The sequence below is a fragment of the Hyperolius riggenbachi genome, chromosome 2 (assembly GCF_040937935.1).
Source record: "Hyperolius riggenbachi isolate aHypRig1 chromosome 2, aHypRig1.pri, whole genome shotgun sequence".
NCBI classification, from domain to species: domain Eukaryota; kingdom Metazoa; phylum Chordata; class Amphibia; order Anura; family Hyperoliidae; genus Hyperolius; species Hyperolius riggenbachi.
The window spans coordinates 76,944,297-76,967,939 of NC_090647.1; the positions used below are offsets into that span (position 1 = coordinate 76,944,297).

The 23,643-nt window shown below is 42.9% G+C and overlaps 1 protein-coding gene across 3 annotated transcripts in view; it reads right to left on the reverse strand.

Moving 5' to 3' along the window:
- The window catches only part of PARP4 (poly(ADP-ribose) polymerase family member 4), a 291,746-nt gene that overhangs the window by 167,874 nt on the left and 100,229 nt on the right, over window positions 1–23,643 (reverse strand). For all 3 annotated transcript variants that reach the window (XM_068266936.1, XM_068266937.1, XM_068266935.1), the window contains exons 20-25: window positions 22,518–22,564; window positions 14,586–14,667; window positions 10,394–10,531; window positions 7,737–7,914; window positions 3,381–3,442; window positions 677–864 (exon numbers count right to left, since the gene is read on the reverse strand). In XM_068266936.1, the coding sequence (XP_068123037.1) occupies window positions 677–864; window positions 3,381–3,442; window positions 7,737–7,914; window positions 10,394–10,531; window positions 14,586–14,667; window positions 22,518–22,564 (695 nt within the window). The remainder of the gene's footprint in view (window positions 1–676; window positions 865–3,380; window positions 3,443–7,736; window positions 7,915–10,393; window positions 10,532–14,585; window positions 14,668–22,517; window positions 22,565–23,643) is intronic.

Consider the following 23,643-nt stretch of genomic DNA (forward strand, 5'->3'; position numbering starts at 1 on the left):
GAAAGGTGGGTTGCTTTTGAAGGCAACCACCATCAGCATATGTGGAGAAGTACCGTCTCCACTCGGCCTTTAGGTCGCTGCTCCCACGGAAAAAGGGGTGCCCTATACCAAGGTAGGGACACCCTCCCTAGCTAGTAGGGTATGAAGGTTCAGGCAAAGACAACGGAAGGAGGCGCCCTCTAGTATAGCACAGTAGCACCTAATTATTAACAATTTCACAGGTTAAGAATAAAAGTGTCCTACCTGTGTAGAGTGATACTCAGATTAGTATATTGTTCAAAACTATTTTTTTAATTATTATTCAAAATTGTTTTGAACAATATACTAATCTGAGTATCAGTTATTAGGTGCTACTGTGCTATACTAGAGGGCGCCTCCATTCGATTTGATTGTTTTGGTCGAATAAACTGGAAAATTTAATGTTTTTATTGTACCGTGTATGGGCACCATTAGGCTGAAACAAGCAATCCGGTCATTCTTTTCTGGGGATTGAAAGAAATACTGTAATAAAGCTGGACGGGAGTCTACAGACCTTTTACCTCAGGTTTCGGGACAGCGCAGCTCATCATTGTCATTTCATCATCTGTGCCTGCTGTTTGTTTTCACATTTTTCAAGAAATACCCACTGCCAGATGAGCTCTTCATAGTACAATGTTGGACAACGTATAATACTCACCCAACCCCACAAGTGAACAATGTAATATGATTTTTATGTTTCTTCAGGATCTGAAGAGCAAGATCATCATCCTGGAGATGGCCATCAGAGATGAGGAGGACTTTCTGATGTCCTGATGAGGGCCTCAGAAGGCATATGGACTGTAGGGGCTTCCAGAACTCTGTGTTACCCATATTGGGTTTAGCCATCTAGGAAATAATTATAAATTATAAGTCAGCCCATTTTAATTTTGTATCCACATCTGTGCTCCTTGATATAATGGCAGCCTATAATCCATAGCTCCCAACTGTCCCTCTTTCGGAGGGACAGTCCCTCTTTGGGAGCCCTGTCCCTCTTTCCTCCTCATTTGTCCCTCTTTCAGGACTTTGTCCCTTTTTCTATGTAAATATATGTATTTCTTTACTAAAAAATGTGTTTGTTTGACTCTAAACTTTATTTCCAGCCTTTAAATTGATAGATTACTATTTGAAAAATGTTAATATGAAGGAAAATGAACCAGAATAGAAAGCACCAGTGTGGTTAGAATTATAACACAACATATTTTTCTTATGAAATCTTTATGGTATGCATGACTAGGGGGTGTGGTGGGGTGTGGTCATGGGCATGGCAGGGCATGGCTTAAGTGTCCCTATTTCTCATTTTAAAAAATTGGGAGGTATGTATAATCTAATGTTTCTACATTTTAGTAATAGGGCTTTTTGGACCATTGTAGCCCCTTACACACTCCAATGAGTTCTGGTTCACCATGAGCTTGCTGGTTAGTCTGTACCTCTGTGTGCTTCAAGTCCTACTCCATAGAGCCACATTAATCCATGCAATGCACTGATGAGGATCAACCAATCCAAACCAGTCTGTATGCATGTTGGATTATTATGGCTCTGTACAAATAACAAGCTGACACATCATTGCATTCCAGCAGATCTGGAGGTGTGTTGAGCTTCCAAGGACAGCAATGGTTAATTTGCATATATTCAGCAGTGATGCACTGGGAGACATCTCAAGCTCACTCCAACCTGAATTATCGCAAATACTTTCTGTTTTAAAGGAATCATCAGGTGAAAATTAATGACATCCCATTTACTTACCTGGGGCTTTCTCCAGCCCCTCGCAGCTGTCTGTCCCTCGCAGACAGCTCTGCTCGCGCAGGCGCAGTAATGAAGACATCGAGGTCGTCCTCTGCACCGTGTGGGGACCCCGGGCCAGCGGCGAAGAGCAGAGCTGTCTGCGAGGGACAGTGAGCTGCGAGAGGCTGGAGAAAGCCCCAAGTAAGTAAATAGGATTTCATTAATTTTCGCGTGATGATTCCTTTAGGAACGCAAATTTTTGTTTTTCATACCATACTCACTGAAACACATCTATAAACGCTACAGAACCTAGTTTCATCATATGCCAATCAACCTTAGCAGGCCTTTTACACTGTGAAATGAAATTCATGCATGTGGAAGACGCACACCATTATTTGGCTGGACTCCTCATTTAAATGAATGGTGTCATTCTTGAGTAATAAACACTTGTTGATGAATTGTGTTGGACCAAGATGTTCTGATACACTGTAGTCATTCTCTCTATATGCTTATAATATTCATATTTGTGCTTTCCCTAACATAATTAATAAATAAAAGCATTTAGAAATCCTTTAGGGCCGGTTCACTCCCGGATGTAAGGGCTCATTTCCACCAGCCGTGAATTCGCATTGCGTCACATTAAAACGAAAGCCAATGCATGTCAATGGAGTAGTTTCCATTGCATTCCATTGCATGTGAATTCTGCAATACGATGCGACCCGGGAAAAGAATCGGATGCATGCCGCAGATATCCGCAGCATGCATCCGATTCCCATAGGCAGTAACAGACAGCCACATCAGAACAACCAGAAGTCACCCGCGGTGAGTTGTGGCGCAATGCAATCTCATTCAGGCACTGGAAAAGGGCCCTTACGCATCTGATGGCTTTCTGTAGCGATCATTGTTTTTCACCCCCGCAGGGGGGCACAGAGACGCGGTGGTTAAGGGGCCCCTAAAAACTGCATGTTACTTCCAGGTTCGGCTAAAACGCTGGAAAAAAAAAATCGGGAATAGAACGCGGTGTTTGCGCAAACAACGGTAAAAGTACAAAACAAGTGCTGCCATCCACTTAAATGGGTAGCACTTGACCAACACACATCTCAGTCGGCGGAAAACAACCCACAATTGCCCGTGTAAACCGGCCCTTACTTCATTTGCATCTGAGACAGCACAGGGTTGTTTCTTATGGAAAACTGCAAGGTAACTAAAAAACGTGTTTCAAAAATTGCATTTACACCATGATATGTGAGAAAGTGCCAGAACATCTTAAAAGAAAAATACAGATTACAAGAATATTAGAGAAGGGGTCATGAAAAATAGTATTAAAGGGCAGCATTCTTCTGAAAGTTTAACCTATTCAATAACATACAATATAGAATATGATATATAAATAATATGTATATTACTAAAAGTCAGTTGTAATGCATGACGTGGACGCAGCTGCGGGTGCGAGTCCATGCCGTGCAAAGCACAAGCTGCTGCCCTCTTGTCACAGTGATGGAGAGAAGGGCAAGGGCATGTGCGCAGCGGTCACGGTGGCACATGGCGGCGGGGGGTTCTTGATAAGAATCGGAGTAACTCGTACAATATAAAAAAGTTACAAATGTTCTTTAAAAAGTACATTAGTGTATCCTCCTTACTTTAATAAATGTTTCCATTTCTGGTTTGTGTTTTTGAGGGTAGAAATAAAGTTCTTTAGAAGCTGTAAAAAAATAAATAAATACAAATATGAATTCAATTCTGTACCCAATAACAAAGGTTTACATATTTCCTTAAAAACAAAAAAGTCAAATCAATACTGCCTCTGTGAGGCGCTCAGCGTTGATGATACTGGCAGATGCTGTTTACTCCTATCTGTTATTGCCTGATGAAGCGGGTTTGTACCCCGCGAAACACGTTGCACTTTATTTGGAGTATCCAAAAACATTGTTTTGACTGAAAATCCACAGTCGTATGTTCTGCTTGGAGGAGGTAACTCCACCACTACCTCCTCTATTACCAAGATGGGTTTTTAAGTTCTTTAAGTGTTTTTTTATCCTGTTGGCGCCTCTGTTATCTTATTAACTATTAACGTGCTGATAGTTTGGCCTTCCATTTTTTATAATAAAATAACCTTAGGACACCAACAGTGGCCCATAACAGAAGAAAAATAAACAGAATGCATCAATGCATTGCTTGTACCAGTATATAGAATCAGACTATGACAGAAAATGACCGTTAAAACTCATATCCAAAAGTCAAGCGTACAAATGCTTCTACAACACCAAATCAAAGTGGAATTTCCTGAGCATATATTGCCTTTTAGGACTAAACATGTGTATCAATTTTCCATTGCACTTCAAACAACAATGCACTCGGCCAAATTGATTTGCCGGGCTGATCCCCGGCTGAGGTGTTAGGGGGCATCAGGGCCGCCGTACACATAATAGATTCTCGGCAGAGGCCATTATCAGCTGCCGCAGCCAAGTTTCATTTGGCGTGTGTACACAACTTAAAGAGGAAGTGTGACCAAGGATTGAACATCATCCCAATCAGTAGCTGATACTCCATTTCCCATGCAAAATCTTTATCTTTTCTCAAATAGTTCATCAGGGGGGTCTGTGTGGCTGATATTACTGTGAAGCCCCTCCTACAGTGTGATGTCAAGACCTAGGTGCTGACAGTTTTCTGTCTGGGAGCTATTGTATTGTGAGAAATAACAGCTGTTTCCAACTGCCAAGCAACCAGTATCTTCCTCTGTGCATATGTACATCTATTAAAAAAATCCTTTTAGCCAATTGCACAGTTAGGGGGTGTGGTTATACATAACTGAAGTTGGTGATGTCTGCCAGTAGTAAAGATGATGACGTGCAGGCTAATTGTGGATCAAACAACATGGACGAATTACATAAGGAATATCAATCATTTCTTGATATTTCTTCTATTTTAGAACTTTTCTCTTCACAATGTATAGATTCATTGTTATCCACTTTTCGATAAAGTTGATCTTTAAAGAAAACCCGAGGTGGGTTCTAAGGATGCTATACTGCATATACTGCCCAGCCTCTTTAGCTATACCGATCCCCCCTAAGCCAACCCCCCCCCCCCCCCCCCCCGCGCTCTGCCATGCCCCCCTAAATCATCAATTGAGCTGTCGACACACTGCGTGTCGCAGCCGGCTGTTTACCTCTGTAAGTGTCAGTCTCGCCGCTCCCCAGCCTCCTCCATAGCTCCGGTCCCAGCCTGTGTCCCTTCCCTCCCCGCTGATTGGAGGGAAGGAACACGAGTGAGGACCGGAGCTATGGAGGAGGCGGGGGAGCTGCGAGACTGACATGGTGTGTGTACACAGCACGGCTGGGTGATTTATGGGGGCATAACAGAGCGAAGGGGGGGCTTAGGGGGGATCGGTATAGCAACAGAGGCTGGGCAGTATATGCAGACCCAGCCTCTGTGTGCTGTTAGCATTCTTAGAACCCACATCGGGTTCTCTTTAAGGATTTTGGTGATACAAGGTACCTAGTAAACTTACAGAAAACCTGAACCATCTGGATTTTGGATAGAGGATATTGAAACAGAAGGTGATTTTGTGTCATAATTCCAACAAGTCCAAGAAGCAAGACTGAAATGCAGCATCATTTAATACAGTGGACAGAGACATATATATCAAGCCCTTGCCCCTTGTAAGCCAGGTGTTTATCCAGTACCAAGTTGCTCTGTCCACTGTTCTGATGTCAGGATCTCTCCTGTAGCATGTTCGCGCAGTTCTGACTTATCCACTTGCATTCGGTTGCGCATTCGCAATAAGTCTCATTGTCATTTGCAATCACTCTGCAGTTCAGAGCAGCTCAGGATGCTGTCATGATTCCTCCTATTGCTTGCTGCAGTTGAATATTGCATGTATTTGTTATGAGAGTCTTTTTTCAGTCAGCTAGCAGCTTGTAATCAAGCTAGCTCAGGATTGAGTAATTACCATTAAGCTGTGTGGGAATTTGCATGCCTGCATCCATTGGCTGATGTCCACATAAAAGTCTGCCTCCCATTTCAGACTCTGCCCAACATAGCGTAGAGCTACTATAGTTGTTATTGGGTCCATGCTGTGAAAGTTGTTATTGTAAAATTGTATAATGCCTTGCTCTGTATTTTCATGCCTGCTGGACGTTTGCTGCACCCGCAGGGGTCAGTTAAGTCCACTGTCCTGACAGCTTGGATTCTGCCATCACCACGTTGGTGACTGGTAGTATTCCTGCTAGTCTTGTTTCTGGGGACGTAACTATAGGCTGCGGTTGCTATTAGTTACGCTCCTTCCTGTTTGTCTTGTTCGTGCCAGTGTGGATGCTTGCTGGGGCAGCAATTAGTCTTGCAAGCATTCTGTCTGTCTTTCTGTTGTCTGTCTTGTTACTTAGCCAGAGGCTCAGGCGGTAGCCGCCCTGGGCAACAGTCAGTCTGTCTGTCCATTGTTTGTCTTGTTACTCAGATCATAGGCAGTGCGGCATTGCACTGCGCAGCCATTGTGTGTTATTTGTGGAGGTTATCGGAAGCCCAGAGCTGCAGTTGCTCTGGGCAATCTTGCTCCCTTGTTCATTACTCCTGTGGCAACCTGTGTAGCCTCTTCCATTACCCAGCTACATAGTCTTGTTGCTCTTGGTGGTAGGTCTGCTTTCTGCATCAGTTTGTACGCTTGCTCGCCTAAGTGCTATTAGGGCCAGCTAGTGGTGTGCCAGGCAGGGTCAGCAGGTGAAGAGCGAGCCCTCCAGTCTTGAGCATACACGCAGACTCGGAAAGTATACCCCCAAGCATTACATCTGAATTCATGCTTTATGTTTTTGCTTTATGTTTTTAAAGTGCTTCTTTATATTGTAAGCATTTTTTGCGGACTGCTTGCAAGTTGTCCACAAGCATGCGTATAATATTAAAAAAAATACATATTTTTAAAAATGTTTTAATAAAAATGTTTTTTGTTTTTTTCATTTCCTTAAAGAGAATCTGTACTCTGAAATTCTTACAATAAAAAGCATACCATTCTATTCATTATGTGCTCCTGGTCCCCTCTGTGCTGTTTCTGCCATTCTCTGCTGCAAACCTGGCTTGTAATTGCCAGTTTTAGGCAGTGTTTACAAACAAACTAACCAGCTTCTAATAGGCTCAGCTAAGCAGAGTGTGTTAGTCACACAGAGCCTGCAGGGGGTGTGTACAGCTTCTAGCTAATCACAAGCAGCCCTGCACATTCCAGTCTGACTGCCTCAGCCTGACTGTGCCGACTATAGAGAGAAGATTAGATCATATAACAGAGATAACACAGCTACTGTGCAATTAGGAAAAGCTGCAGTAAGCCAGACCACATTAGAAAAGGCATAGGAACTTATAGCATAGAAGAAATAAAGATAAACAATTTGTTACAGAGTCTCTTTAACTTCTAACAGTTTTTTTTTTTACTTTTGTTTACAGTAGTGCTGCCATGGTTTTTTTTTTTCCACTTAGAATTTCTTTAATTAGATCAAATACAAATGCTTGTATTGAATCCAATACAAAAAAATTAAATTTCCCACCTAATGTGATGACACTGCATCCATCCAACACCAGGGGGAGCATGCAGCATCATCAGTATGACATGCCAGAGGATGTGATCACTGAGGGACAGGAAGCGACGAAGGAGGAAGAAGAGGCTATTGCTGCTGGGGATCGCGGAGAAGAAGACTAGATCACCTGTGCAAGGAAACCGCGAGGTGCCAGCAAAGGATTCTGCATGCCAACAACGCTGCAGGTGAGTAATTGTAATAACTGGAGGAGCCTGACCCTTCCTTACCGATTCCAGCTATTTTTTTTAGGATGAGTCAGGCTCATCCATAACACAAGAAAGGTTAAAGAAAGCAGAATTGTAATTTGCAATGCTTTCCAAAAAAGGATTTTATTTTTTTTTTTTTTGTCTCACTACAAAGAAAAAATCCTTTTTTTCCCCAGGTTACCCTTAGCCAAGTACTAAAGATATACATGATATAATTCTGCCTAATTTCACTTACTTGATCCAAAAGCGACAAGGTTGATGGGAAGGTAGGAGATGTTGCTGAGCGCAAGCAAGGCTACCTGCTTTGCAGTCTGAAAACAGGACTCCATAGAATTGGAACAGTCAAGAAGGACAGTTACATTCGCCTGCTCATTGGAATTCTCAAACTCAGGTTGAAATACCAGCATACAAGCCTGAAAAACACAAACATGAAATTCACAAGTAAATGCAAACAAACAGCTGAATGCGACATCAGTCATAGTAACCAATGGAGCTATAATGGCCGAAAGGATAGGAGTGGGACAGATGCTTTCCCCAGTCTCCAGAGGGAAAATTTTGCCACTCTAGAGCTCTAAAGTCTTTTTAATTTTCTCACATGTACACGTGACCGCAATTCCCTTTAAAGTGTACCTCCAATCACAGAAATGGCACAATAGAGCTTTTAATGTAGGCAATTTGAAATCCATGAACGCTTTTGTCTGGGCTCAGCCCATTGTAGCATTCCTTTCCATACAGCTTCCCTTTCCCATTCCCATTATGGCCATAGCCGTTCTTGGTTGTCTCTACTTTCTGGATGCTGGCCTTCCCTCTTTCCTTTACACTCCTGTGGTCCAGAAACTAATCAAAGACTTATTTGACCTCCATGTTTATGCATTGATGGTTCATCAGTTCAGCCTCACTACTGTACTATCGTCATCTACCTGAGTGTCTTCATCATGTGTCCCAGGTCTAGTTTATACTGAAATTCTGCTTTGTCCTGAACCTTGATTATCCGGCAAACCTGTTCTGTCTTGAACCTGGTATCCCGACCATGTATCCTGTCCTTGAAACTCAGTAGTCCTTATTATGTGTTTAGCCCATTCTTACCATGAGGCATTCATTTCCCTGTCTGACCTCTACCTGGACAATCACTATCCTAGCTTGCTGCCTGCCTCTGCTTGGAAACAGACTACACCTGTTTTTCGCTTACCTTGACCACTGGGTGGTTCATGAACTATGACCTTAATTCATTAGCAGGGCCAGGACAAGATTCTCCAGCACTATAGGTAAAGATACCCTCCCGTGCCAGGAACTTAGCCATGGCCAAGCTCGCAGCATCTCCTCTTGTCTCCCTCTAGTGACACACGTAATGAGCGATGTGGCAAGGAGACCAGAAGAGATAAGCCGTGACATAAATGAGTTCCTGGCACGGTGAGGCGAGTAGCATTTCTACAGGCCCAACTTGCAAATCTGCACTGGCCAGGCAAGGTGGGGGACGGGGGAGGAGAAACAGGTGCACCCTCAGAGCTGTGCGCTTAGAGACCAGTTCCTTCCCAGCCTCTGCCTCAGGCCTGTTCATTATCTTACTTGTCTTCACTACAGAAACCATCTAGCCTAATCACCTGCTAAAATCTCATTTCTGATCTTCAGCTCCAGCATGCCATCGTACAACCTGGAGTAAGCCAGATACTGTATATCTACCATAGCTTCCAGGATATGTCACCATACCCTCCCAACTCGTTCTATAGCTCTTAGATGTGCACATTAGCTACTAATGGATCCAATCATATTAGAAAAACATAACTCTTTTGTGACCAAGGCAAAATTTGCTTTACCTTCCCTGACCAGCCCTAGAACTACAAATCAGCACTCAAAGCTGAAAAAGAAGAAATCATGATTTAGAAGAAAAGTTTATGGACATCACGAGGTGGGACACACTCCCTATGTGCTAGACAAATAACTTTTATATTGCGCTTTTTGGGGAAAAGTGCCAGAGCTGCAGCCTCAAGGGCGCACTCTATAGGCAGTCGCCATGTTATGGTTTCCATACAGGGTACAATAAAAACGTTCGATTTTCCTGTTTTTTCGACTTAAACGATCAAATCGAATAAAAGTTGAAAATAATTTTTTTTGATCAAGAAAAACAAACCGTTATCCCGTTTTTCCAATAAAAATCTGATCGGACACGTTGGAAAAATCTTCATATTCGATCTAACGGAATAATCAATCTAAATGATCTAAAAAAATTAAAAAAATGCACCATGTATGGGCACCACTAGGGAGTCTTGCCCAAGGTCCTACTGAATAAGTGCTGGGTTACTGAACAGGAAGACCTCAGATTTCGAACCCTGGTCTCCTGTGTCAGAGGCAGAGCCCTTAACCATTACACTATCCAGCTACTACAATAAAACCCAATCCTCATTTTATGTAGTGACTGGATAGTGTACTGGTTATTCAGTAAGGAGTTCAAGGCAAGACTCCCTAACACTGCAGGGTGACCACTTAAGCTCGTCCCAGTGGCTGCAGCTCTTGAGTGCTTTGAGTCTGACAGGAGAAAAACGCTATTTAAGGCGGAAATGAATAAATACAATGTATTTATTCATAAAAGTTCTTGGGAAATCGCTATTCAAGCGCTTTGCGATTCCCCTACACCTTCCATTGAGCCAAAGCACTCAGGAAATGGTACACGTAGCGCGTTTTTGATTTCGAATTAATATAAACGCTCACATGTAAACACTTTCATAGGAAAACATTGCACATCGCTTTTAGGGCGATTTTTAAAATCGCCAGCACTTAAAAAAATCAGGAAACGCTCATAGTCTGAACGAGCCCTTAATGTTTGGATTATTCTCGGACAGGAACCAGTTATATGACCACTATTCTGGGGTTAAAAAAAGGCAAATATGCACTTACCTCGCTGTCTTTGTCTGGGTGAGTCTCAACCCACATTCGTGGAATATAACCCTCTTCTAAAGATATCATCAAAGAGAAGCCAGAGTCCGTCAGGGAGCTGCCTTCTTCCACGCGGACTACAGCTTTGCACTCGGTTTTCTACATTGAATAACAGATGAAATGAATGATCCTACCAGCAGCACATAATAATCTTTGTGGCATGCTGGCCCCCAGTTGCCTATCTTTACTCCATTCCATTATTTGAAAATAGGGAAGGTAAATGCAGGGGAGCACAACAGCAGAATCTCAGTAGTACTGGATGTTCCACAGCAAGACAGCACTGTGGATCAATGTAAGAAGAAAAGAAGCCGGCACCATCTTCTTGTAGTTAAATGCTCTTTTTATTAGGGAGAAGAACAATACATGGCAACATTTCGGAGTGTTGGTAACAGCTCTTTATTCAAGCCTGTCCCTAATGCAGTAAAACACAGCTTTCCCTCACTTATACATCACATCAAGCACTGAAATTAGCCAATAGAGGGTTAGCCAACCGATCAGCTGACCACAGCCTATACTGTTTTGTCTATCTCTAGTAGAGAGAATGCCTTGGTGTTTTGCTGCAAGGGGGCGGGACTACACATCAGAGGTCGGTGGGCTCAAACTATAAGGGTAAGAACACACTAGGCAGAATCGCATATGCGTTTTCCATAGCACATTGTGGAAAACTCATATGCGATTCTGCCTAGTGTGTCCCTACCCTAAGAAGAGAAGTTGGTACCAGGCAGGTAATTATAACATTTTACTACAATAGAAATTGGTAAAATGAGGAAACCCAGTGAATATTTCACATTAAAGAGAATCTGTACTCTAAAATGTTTACAATAAAAAGCATACCATTCTATTCATTATGTTCTCCTGGGCCCCTCTGTCCTGTTTCTGCCTCTCTCTGCTGCAATCCTGGCTTGTAATTGCCATTTTTAGGCAGTGTTTACAAACAATAGACATGGCTGCTAACCAGAGTGTGATAGGCTGAGAGGAGAGCTTGGAGAGAGTGTGCAAAGCTTCTGCCTATCACAAGCAGTGCTGCACATTCCACACATTCCAGCCTGAGCCCGACGGAGCCAACAGAGGAAAGATGATATGATTTATTACAGAGACAGTGCAACTAGAAAAGGCTCCAGTATGCCAGAGCACATTAGAACAAGTATAGGAACTTATAGGATAGAAGAAATAAGGCTCAAAATTTTGTTACAGAATCTCTTTAAAGACTGCCTGAAGGAAAAGAACAACCAGGCAATTAACAGTCTACCATGAAATGCAAATCTGTAAAAAATTACTACATATAAAACTGCTTTAAGAGCACTCAAGTCGTCTATTTAAATGTCAAGGTAATTCCCTGGGGCATGGAGTCTAAAGCTAGCCATACACTATGCAACCAGACCACGCTCAACCTGCAATCGACATTACGATTGACATCATGCTTGATATCGAACAAAAACCAACATTCGCAATCACATAATGGACCTGATTCACAAAGCGGTGCTAACAATTAGCACCCTGGTGAAAAGCCCTTTATCATGCCTAAACTCAGTTTAGGCATGATAAGTTTAGGTGTGATAAGTTTAGGCATGATAAGTTTAGGTGTGATAAGTTTAGGTGTGATAAGTTTAGGCATGATAAGTTTAGGTGTGATAAGTTTAGGCATGGTAAGTTTAAGCACCAACTGCGTTAGCACCGCAGTGCAGAGCTGATCAAAAGTTTTGCGCTAGCAAAGTCTGGTGCACTTCGCATAGAGTTAAATGGCGCTGCTTTGCATGCGGGACTTTGCACGCTATCTACACTTATCTAAACTTATCACGCCTAAACTTATCACACCTAAACTTATCACACCTAAACTTATCACGCCTAAATTGGCTTTTCACCAGCGTGGTGCAATGGTTATCACGCCTAATGGGCCTGATTCACAAAGCGGTGCTAACAGTTAGCACCCTGGTGAAAAGCCCTTTATCACGCCTAAACTCAGTTTAGGCATGATAAGTTTAGGTGTGATAAGTTTAGGTGTGATAAGTTTAGGCATGATAAGTTTAGGTGTGATAAGTTTAGGCATGATAAGTTTAAGCACCAACTGCGTTAGCACCGCAGTGCACAGCTGATCAAAAGTTTTGCGCTAGCAAAGTCTGGTGCACTTCGCATAGAGTTTAATGGCGCTGCTTTGCGTGCGGGACTTTGCACGCTATCTACACTTATCTAAACTTAGCATGCCTAAACTTATCACACCTAAACTTATCACACCTAAACTGGCTTTTCACCAGTGTGGTGCAAAGGTTATCACGCCTAAAGTCTTTTAGGCGTGATAACTGAGTTATCACCGCTTTGTGAATCAGGCCCAAAGTCTCTAACTGAGAATCGAGCCTAATGTCATCTGCGGGTCGATCGCAGGACAACCACAGTGCCGTGCTTAACCGCATTTTTTGCCCAATTAGATGTTTTTGTTAAACCTCATGCCTAATTGGTCAAAAATATTGTACATTGAATGGCCAGCGTAAGAGAAAAGCCAGTTTTATACAAGGGTTAAAGGACATTGCGGCTAGTGACCACCAGGTGGTGGCGCTCAGGATTGACCTCACTAGTGACGCAAAGAACAGGAGAGTGAACCCTGCAGTGTGAGAGGCTGGGATGGGACCCAATGAGATTGACTGCTGACTGAACCCACAAGGAACAGAGTGACAGATTGTGGACAGGTAGCGACCAAAAAGACTGAGGACTGGACTGGTGTAACAAACTGACAGGAGAGACTGTGGACTGCACTGGCGAGCTGGACAGACAGAACAGACTGTAGACTGAAATAGCAAGCCAGACTGACAAGACTGTGGACTGGACTGATGAGACACGCTGACAAAAGAGACTGTACTACTGAGGCAGACAGACCGAACAGAGTGCATATTGGACTGGTGAGGCAGACAGACAGAACAGGCTGCGGATTGAACTGGGGTGAAAGACTGACAAGACAGACGCAGACTGGACTGATCAGGCAGAGTGAAAAGACAGACTGCAGACTGGACTGGTGAGAAAGACTGACAAGACAGACTGCGGACTGGGTTGGTGAACAAGACTGACAAGACAAACTGCGGACTGGACTGGCGAGGCCCAAAGACAGAACAGACTGTGGACTGGACTGGAGAGGCAGACAGAACAACAAAGCTCGCAACTGTCCCTTTTTCGGAGGGACAGTCCCTTTTTGGAAGCCGTGTCCCTCTGTCCTTTTTCCTTCTCATTTGTCCCTCTTTCTATATAAATATATATATATTTCTATACTAAAAATGTGTTTGATTGACTCTAAACTTTATTCACATCCTTTAAATTGATATATTACTAATTTTACAATGTTACTATGAAGAAAAATGGACCAGGATAGAAAGGACCAATGTGGTTTGAATGATAAAACAACATATTTTTCTTATAAAATCTTTATGGTAGGCGTGACTAGGGACGTGGTGGGGCGAGACCAGTGGTGTGGCAGGGGCATGGCTTAAGTGTCCCTTTTTCTCATCTCAAAAAGTTGGGAGGTATGGAACAAGTCAGACTGTAGACTGGACTGGAGGGGCAAACTGACAGGAGTGACTTATCAACTGTGGACAGGACTTGAAGACTAACAGGACTGGCATGCATAACAATGTGGAAACTGAGAGAAAACAGCACTAAGCACTGTTAGGCCAGGGTTTACATAACCCTGGCTTTCTCACAGGTGCTGTGTGTTGGCCCCCGCTAGGCTGATGTAGTGCGCCTAGTTTGTCCTGCTGTGAAGAACAGCATCCACACTGTCCCGGAGGATGGCCGAAGCCTTGGGAGACAGACCCCATGGGACCTGCAGAGGAGCAAGGTGCTGGAGCCAGATACATGTAACAGCAAATATGAAATTGGTGGGGGCGTTTGTATTCCCAAACACTGCAAAAAGCATCAAATTGTGTGTGGAAGGTTAGGCATTCCTATAAACAGTTGTCAGTTGTCTACCTGATCTGGTTGTAAACAGCTGGGTCACTAAGAAAAAAAAATGATGTCCTCAAGACAGAATTTGTAAAAAATGTGGCCAGTCTGCCTTTTCAGACCTACAAAACTTTCAAATCAGGGCAAACTTTTTTCTTAACACTGAATTGAAGTGATAGAACAGTTCACACAGTGGAGTTTGAAGAAGCTATGCAATATTAGCACTTACTTTCACTTTGATGGTGTGTGAAAAACAGTAAACGTTTTCAATTTTCCTAGGCATTTCAATTGACATTTCAAGGTGAAAAGAGCTAAAATAGAGGAAAGAGATGAGTTAAAGAAGTCCTCAGATAAAAAAAAAATCAGGTAACGTATTTACCCATGGTGTTGGTGCACACACTCTTTATGAAACATGAGGGCTGATTTACAAAGGTTTTCTGTTAGGTCCCCTTTGTTGCAGCAAACGACCTGGTGACTTTGGCAGCCTCTGGGCCTACGCGAGCATGCGGCTGCACCACTCGCGATTACGAGCCCGGGAGCGTTCTGGGCAAGTGCATAAGGACTGTACCTGCGCTGAGCGCTCCCAGCTGCAGGAGAGTGACCACGACCTCGCCAGGTCGGCTGCTGCAATGGAGGGGACCCCGGGCCACTGGCTGGGAGCGGAGCTGCCGTGAGAGAGCACCCAAGGGCTGAAGAAAGCCCACCCCAGGTAAGCAGATCTGCTTTTTCAAAAAACCCCAAATGTTTCCTTTAAAGGATATCCGAGGGAGGAAGTTACAAAAAAGTAATTACCTATTTTACTGCATAAATCCCCATCACCTGCGTCCGCCTTTCCCCTCATTTTGCCCCATTTGCTTGCTAAAGGTTCGGGATCAGGCCCTGAACCTTTCCTGGGTTGGCAGCCTTGACCCGGAAACAGAATTGCTCAATCATCTCCATGCCTGAAAATTCGCGAGCGAGGGCACGGCACCAGAGGGCCTTCGACCTGCGCAGGTTCATGTGCAGCCATGCGAACTGAGGAATTCTGTTTCCGGGTCAAGGCTGCCGACCCAGCAGAGGGTTGGAACCCAATCCGCACCCTTAAGCAAGCAAATGGATTAAAACGGGGGGAAAAGGAGGATGCATATGGTGTTCCCAGGAAGTTTATGCAGCAAAATAATTACTTTTTTCTTTTCTTTCTTAACTCACTTTCCTCGGTTATCCTGTGAATGGCTTAACTTATGACTTATCTATCCTTATCTAACTGAACTCATGATCTGTCTATCCTTATCTGTTTATTTCATAAGTTATGCTGGGAATACACGTTACGTTTTTCGCGTTCGTTTCTGCGTGCAATCTATTAGCAATTCAATTTTCTGCTCGATTCTCTTATCTTCCACTCATTTTTTAAAATCTTTTTTCCATTCACTTCTATGAGAAATCCAGCGGAAAAGAATCGAGCGGAACATCGGACATGTCAGAATTTTATCATCAAAGGCATCTATCGGAACGATTCTGAGCAAAAAATGTACCGTGTATTCCCAGCATTATTTCTCCTTATTTGTTTAGCTCATGAATTAACCCTCCTCAAAGGGAAGGTCCGAGATTAAAAAAAAAAAGAAAAGAAAAAAAAGCAGATATACTTACCTGTGGCTTCCTCCAGCCCTTGGAAGGCTATGTGTCCCTCGCCGCAGCTCCGGTGTCCCAAGATCCCCTCTGTTGGAGATGCCAACCTCACCAGGTCGGCATCTACTGCGCCTGTGGGAGCGCCGCTCATGGTCATGCTCACGTAGCCTGGAGCGTTCTGCGCAGGCGAGGGACATATCGGCTGCCAGGGGCTCGATGAAGCCCCAGGTAAGTTGATTTTTTTTTTCTTTTATTCCTTGGATGTGTCCTTCAAGGCTCATACACACGTGCAAATATAGCACCCAACTATTGTCCAAACTTGGTCTGTTAGGCGATAGTTGGGCATGTGGACGTATGGCAAATGGTAACAGGCGGTCTGCCTGATTCAACCAGCGGATCAACTCACACGACTGTTGGGTTGATATTGTGCAGTTGGCCACGTGAGTACAAGTCGTTTGAACGACTTGTACTTGTTTTGAATGTGGCCATATCCTGCAGTCTGTCGTTCAACTTGTGTGCGCAGCATGTGAAGGAGTTGGTCATTTAGTTGGTTTGGCCATGTGGAAATACAGGTTGTGTCAACAGGTTACGTGCGCTTGGTGATGTCGTCAGGTTGGTAATGCAATTCGTTGGACATGTGTACAAGCTGTTACATTTAAAGTAAATATGAAGCGATTCTAAAAAATAAAAAAAGTTATATACTCACCTATGGAGAGGGAAGGCTCTGGATCCTATAGAGCCTTCTCAGTTCTCGGACAGTGTCCTCACACTTGCGCTGTCCCCAGTTCAAATTTGCTGCCTTTGGAGGTCCTTGGAAGGCCTCATAAGCACATGTGTCCCTGAGTGTTTCTAAAGATGGTACTCCTACTCGCTTGCACATGCGCAGCATGGAGCCGCCCATCTTCTGAAGCACTCGGGACACAAGTGCTTCCACAGCCTTCTGAAGGCCCTCAAAGGCCTATTCGACCAACTGGTTGAATATTTGCAATTGGAGTGACAGTACTGGAATGAGGACACCATATCGCATGACTAGAGATGGTGAAATTTGGTTTTGTGGGTGGGCATAATTTTAAGAAGAGCTACTGTATAATAGGGAAAATCAAGACCGGTGCACTCTAACCCAGTCTCCAATTTTACATGATTCAAAATGGTGATAGTCGGCCAACGGGACCAACTTATTGTGTGACTTAGGCTAAAGTCTCACTCTACATTCATAATAAGAAGGCAGAACAAAGACAAATGACAATGAAGCCAGACAAGAACAATTTATAATGTTTTTTGAGGGAAAATGTATAATGTTTTTACAGGTTTGGTTTACTTTACAGGATCTTGTTGCATGTTTAATTTTAGTGTTTCTCAACATTTTATTGGTATGTACCCCTTTTAAAAACCTGTACCCACCAAGTACCCCCTAGCATAGTAAACATCATGACAAGTACCCCTTGACAAATATATATTTAATCGTAGTACATGATAATTGGTTCTAAACCATTTCCAAGCATTTGCTATTGTTTTTAATTAGCTAAAACACGAATTTGGTATTGTTTTAAATAAGATTTATCATTTTCTAAAACTCTAAATTTGTTATTCTTGGTTAAGTATATCAAGCCTGAGTACCCCCTGGAACCATCAGAAGTACCCCTTGGGGTACGCGTACCACACGTTGAGAACCTAGGTGTAACTAGAGCTTCTCACTCCCTCAAATCAATAACAGAGTTGAACTCTAGATGTAATTTCTCCTACTTACGTGGTTTACCTCGACTGACTAGGTATTGTCTCTTACATTCATATTTCACCTTCCTGGCTATGGGTCTCAGTTTTTCACCAAAACCCACCTAGCTAAACCCCTGCAACATACGCAATAAGGCCAGATGCAATAAGGCCAAGGGAAAAAAAAAACATCCACCTCCAACCTCCTAATGTCTTTTGTTTACATATGGTTAATATTGTTAGTCCAAATTACCCAGATAGATCATGGTAACCCAGAACCACTAGAAAAAGTATAAGGGGTTAAAAGAGTCTAAAAAGCCCTCCTACTAAAAAGCAACATTGAATCATTGAATATAATTTTGCCTTCTTAAAACAAAAGTTATTTGCAATAATTCAGCCTTAAAGTAAAGGTCCAAGCAAATAAAAAAAAGATCCACTTACCTAGGGCTTCCTCCAGCCCATGGCAACCGTCCTGTGTCCTCGCCGCAGCTCCGGAGGCTCCCGGGCTTCTCCGCTGCAGAACCCTCGCCAGGTCGGGTTCCGTGTCAACGTCTTCTGCGCTCCACGGTGCGGGTCATGTGGTCCGTCCGACATCATCAGGGCGGTACTGCGCAGGCCCGGAACACGACCTGGCGAGGTCGGGTTCTGCAGCGGAGAAGACCGGGAGCCTCCGGAGCTGCGGAGAGGGCACAGGAGGGCTGCCATGGGCTGAAGGAAGCCCCAGGTAAGTGGATCTTTTTTTTTTTTTTTTTTTATTTTATAAATAGCCTGGATGTTTCCTTGAAGTGAGAAACGTGGGTTTACCATGATGCATCACTCCCGAATACGCAAATCATCTCTATATGCCCCTGAAAGCCAGACACACATCGAGAACCACTGGCGTATAGTGAGTCTACAGCTTATAACTTTTACAGAGCCATAATTACTCACTTCAAGCTGAATTATAGCAAGTACCTTATGTAGTAGATGGCACTTTCTTCCAGTGCTAGGGTCCCAGTTCAAATCTGGGCCAACACTATCTGCATAGAGGTTTTATGCTCTCCCTGTTTTTAGGTGTCAAAAATCTCTTTATTTAGCACAAGTTATAACAGGTATCATTTGCATAATCATAACACCTTATAGGACACACAGGTCCTAGTGGATGAGCTTAAACCAGAAACAAATAAAACAGATAACATATCAACAGCTGAAATAAACTCCATAGCAAGTTATGGAGTAATTAACACTATAATATATGGTTACATTAGCATATGGTACTGATTCCAGGGTTCTTGTGTTTGGGTTTATTCTTAAAGAGGAACTCCAGTGAAAATAATGTAATAAAAAAAGTGCTTCATTTTTACAATAATTATGTATACATGATTTAGTCAGTGTTTGCTCATTGTAAAATCTTTCCTCTCCCAGATTCACATTCTGACTTGTATTACATGGTGACATTGTTACTGTGGGCAGATTATGGAGCTGTTTCTAGCTGGTCTGGCTTTAACAGACAGCTATTTCCTGTCTGAACATTGTTACATTGTGACAGTTTGCCCAGAGTACCGTACGGTACCAGAGCCTCTTGTGGGAGGGGTTTCAGCACAAAATCAGTCATACAGCGCCCCCTGATGGTCTGTTTGTGAAAATCATTATTTTTCTCATGTAAAAGTGGGTATCAGCTACTGATTGGGATAAAGTTCAATTCTTGGTCGGAGTTTCTCTTTAAGCTATGTATAGATAATGTAAAACAGTTAGGGTTGAGTAACAGTTTGGTCTCATACTGATTTGTGGTTAACTGACAGCAGTAACAATGGGTCGTTCAGATTGTAGGGGTGAGGAGTCCCGTGAGTAGCGAAATATGGTTAGTTATTTGGGAAGAATCTAGGTGTTTATGCCCCTAAAGGTTAACCATGGTTGCCAGGTGTTTTCAAAGTTATCTAGTTTATCGTCTATTCTGGCATTGATCCGTTCAGAGATCATAGTTGATTCGATGTTTTTCATGATGGTCTGAAAAGATAAGAGGGGGGTCCTCCAGGATGTAGCAATATGGACCTTTGTAGCATTTGCAATATGTTGCGTAAGTCTATGTTCCGGTTGGGTCATATGTGGGGGTTTGTGCCCTAGTAAGAGAGTTCGGGAGTCCTTAGTGATAGGTCTGCCAAACACCCTTGTAAGGAGGGAGTTAGTTTTAGACCAGATTCTATTAACTTTAGGGCACGTCCAGAATATATGTGACATAGAGCCATCAGCGGGACAGCCTCTGAAGCAAGCCCTCGAGTTGCTAGAGTCAATTTGGTGGAGGCGAAGGGGGGTAAAGTATGTCCTATGGAGGACCCTTAGCGAGACCTCTATATGAGTGCTATGGAGGCTACCCTTAGCTAGGGTCGTAAAAGATTCCTCCCATTCCTCGTTACTCAGTTCAAACTCCAAGTCAGATTCCCATCTTAGTAGGTGTGCATTGTGGGTAACCACAAATGTTCATTTATAACTGAATTATTGCAAATTTCCTTCTGTTTTAAGAAGGCAATTACACCAAGCTTTGCTTTTTTAGTAGGAGGGCTTTTTGGTTCCTTTCATCCCCCTATACATTCCTAGTAGTTTGGGTCACCCTAAGCTGCTTGGTTACTCTGTTGTACTCGACCAAGCCCTATTTCATACAGCCTTATCAATCCCTGCCATGTACTGATGAGGACCAAAAGTCCGAAACAGGCTGTCTACATGTGGGTTTGGTATGGCTGTGTAAAACTTAAAGCTATAGGCTTGCTATAAACCAGCGGTTCTGGATGCTTGCTTGGCTTAACAAGGGCGGAAAGGGATAATTTGCATATTTAGTAGGTGTGCATTGTGGGTAACCACAAATGTTCATTTATAACTGAATTATTGCAAATTTCCTTCTGTTTTAAGAAGGCAATTACACCAAGCCATCTTAGGATGTAAGAAGGTTTTACCTCCCAGTTAGGTTGGTTTTGAAGTGAGTAAAGTAGGGAAATTACACCTTTTTGAAAGGGGTCAGATCTACATGTGACTTCAAAGTGTGTAAAGGGGTTATCTAGCGTATTGGTTAAAAAAGTACGCATGTAATGTAATATCTGGTAGAGCCTGAAATGTTCTGAGGATGGGATATTGTATTTGGAGATCAGCTGCCCGCTGGTGGGTATTCTTCCCCCAATCAAGAAGTCTTGTAGAGTCTGGATGTGGTGCGATGACCACCAGGAAAAAGCCTGTGAATTAGTTCCACTAGGAAAGTCAGGGTTATGTAGGATAGAGAGGAGTGGAGGGCATAGTGTTTGTAGCTTGATGAGGTAACGAGCTTTGCTCCATATGAGAAGGGTATGGTATGTTAGTGGGGAGATGTTCCTCAATTTTTTGTGGCCAGAATTTGAGGCCCATAGAGAACCTTTCCAGGAATATGGATGTATCATTTCGTTCTCGATTTCAACCCAAGCAGGCATCTGATCCCCTCCATAAATTAAAGGTAGTTGAGCTAGTTGAGAGGCAATAAAATATTTTTTAAGGTGAGGGACAGACAGACCACCATCAGTTTTATGTAAATGCATACATGACTTAGGGATGCGGGGCTTTTTGTGATTCCAGATAAAAGTGAAGATCTTTTTTTGAAGTAAAAGTATATCTCTTGGCATGAGAGGAATGGGAAGTACTCTAAAAATAATAGGTTAGCTTGGGAAGGAGGGTCATTTTGACCGCTGCTATACGCCCTGTCCAGGAGAGTTTATATGTGTGCCAGATGTCAAGGTCCCTAAGCAGACCAGGTATGACCCGTGCATAGTTCCACTCATAAAGCTTAGCATTAGAATTGCATATGTTAACACCCAGATATCTAAGGAAATGTGGGTGATGCTGGAATTTAAAGGAGGAAGCGATTTGTGTGATCTCAGAGTGGGGTATATTACATGAGATCATTTCTGTCTTGTCTACATTGACTTTTAGACCTGAGATCTCCTCAAATTTCTTGAGAGCTTGTAATAAACTTGGGATGGTTGTGGAGGGATTCTGGATTGTCATTAGGATATCATCAGCAAACATGCTAAATTTGGGCTGCAACTTGCCTAGGTCATAACCCTGAATGCCTGGATCGGAGCGAAGATGTGAAGCCAGAGATTCCATGGCTAACGCGAATAGGGCTGGGGAGAGGGGGCAACCCTGTCGGGTTCCTCTATGTATATTGATTGTTGCAGGAGACTCACATGGTATCTTAAGTGTGGCAGAGGGGTGTGAATAGATTTGTTCTATCAGGTTATGGAAGGTGCCTGTAATGCCCATTGTTCTAACCGTCGCTAGGAGGAAGGACCAGGTGAGGCTGTCAAAAGCTTTTTCAATATCTAAGCTGAGAATAACTAGAGGTTGCTCTCCCTGTTTTTGTATGGGTTTCCTCTGGGTATTCCGGAATTCCTCTCACATTCACAAAAACATTTAGGTTGCTCCCAAATTTGGCCTAAAGGTGTCCATTAACAGTACACTCTCGAGTATTGTTAATGGTGAACTATCATTCTATTGATCTATTAATTGTTCTGTTGATCCTAATTCTTTAGTCTGAATGGATGGCTTATTATTTTCCCGTTAGTGGGCTCGAACAATCGTTTCTAATCGATTACAACAATTGGAATTGGATCAGTAACGGGCACCTTTAGACTTTGATAGTGACACATGACTACTGTGATTTCCTCTGATGGACAGTTAGTGACATGACTATGTTCTCTGTAAAACGTTGTGGGAGATTATTATTATTATTATTATTATTATTTAGTCAACAATATATATGTACACAAAAATTGGAGAGATTTTGTCTGTTGGAAGCCCTCTTTCTCTTGTGGTCACATTGAACACCATAATAATGTACAGTACTCACCCCTTTGCTGCCTTCTCGCTGTCAATGCCCACCTTTTCTACGGTGTCCTGGGGAGAACAAAAATGATTGCTGACAATTTAAACAGCTGTAAAGTAACAGATGAGGGATAATGAAATTAATATTATGTCCAGAAATTATTTTATCCAATCTAAAACCCAAATGATATTTGTTAAAGTAGTTTAAAGGATACCTTCGCTTTCCCCAATTAAATCGGGGGAGCGGGCATGTGCAGCAAGCTGTCCTGGATGCCCATTGCCGGAAGCGCTCTGCACATGCGCACTATGTAGTCGTGACTACGTTCATGCATTTGTACCCTCCCGTCTGGAGTACCGCAATGCCTTGTTCATCGGATCTACGGTTAAAGTTCTGCGCCCTTTACCAACACTACAGAATGCAGAAGTTAGACTCCTAGCCAATGCCCCCTGCGGCCACACATCTCCCCAGTACTGCAAACTCTTCACTGGTTGCCAGTAAAATGGCTAATCCATATTAAGATCTGCCTGCAGACATTCAAGGCTCTACACCACATGGGACCCAAGTACATAGCGGATCTACTGGAACTCTATGCCCCACCACGCACCCTCCGCTCTGCCAGTAAGACAAATCTAGTAATTCCCAGGTTCCACTTAAAAATATTCGGTGCACGGGTCTTTTCCTATGCAGCCCCTACTCTATAGAACTCACTTCCACAGTCAGTGTGAGAGACTCCTACTCTGCTCTTCTGAGGAAGGCCTTGAAAATGTTGCCTAAGCACATTTGTTGACTGTAACTTGGATATTTCAGAAATATTGCATTATAATTCTTTATTTTTTATGATTTTTACTTTATGATTTGTCTTTTTTTTATAGATGTTAAAAATGTTAATAACAGCTTTGAAATACTGTATTATTGACTTATTAAACAGTGTGAAAATAGCCTGTGAAAAAATGTTTTGTATTTCCAAGATAGTGCAGGAATCATGGCTTTATCAGGGGCTTTCCTGTGGCTCAAGTGTGGCAAAATAAATAAATTAATGAATGAAAAAATATAATGAAAGTAAGAAAGAAAGTTTCCAGTTTGTTACTAGAAACTGAAATAATTCTGGTGATGGACATGGCTTAAAGAGAATCTGTATTGTTAAAATCGC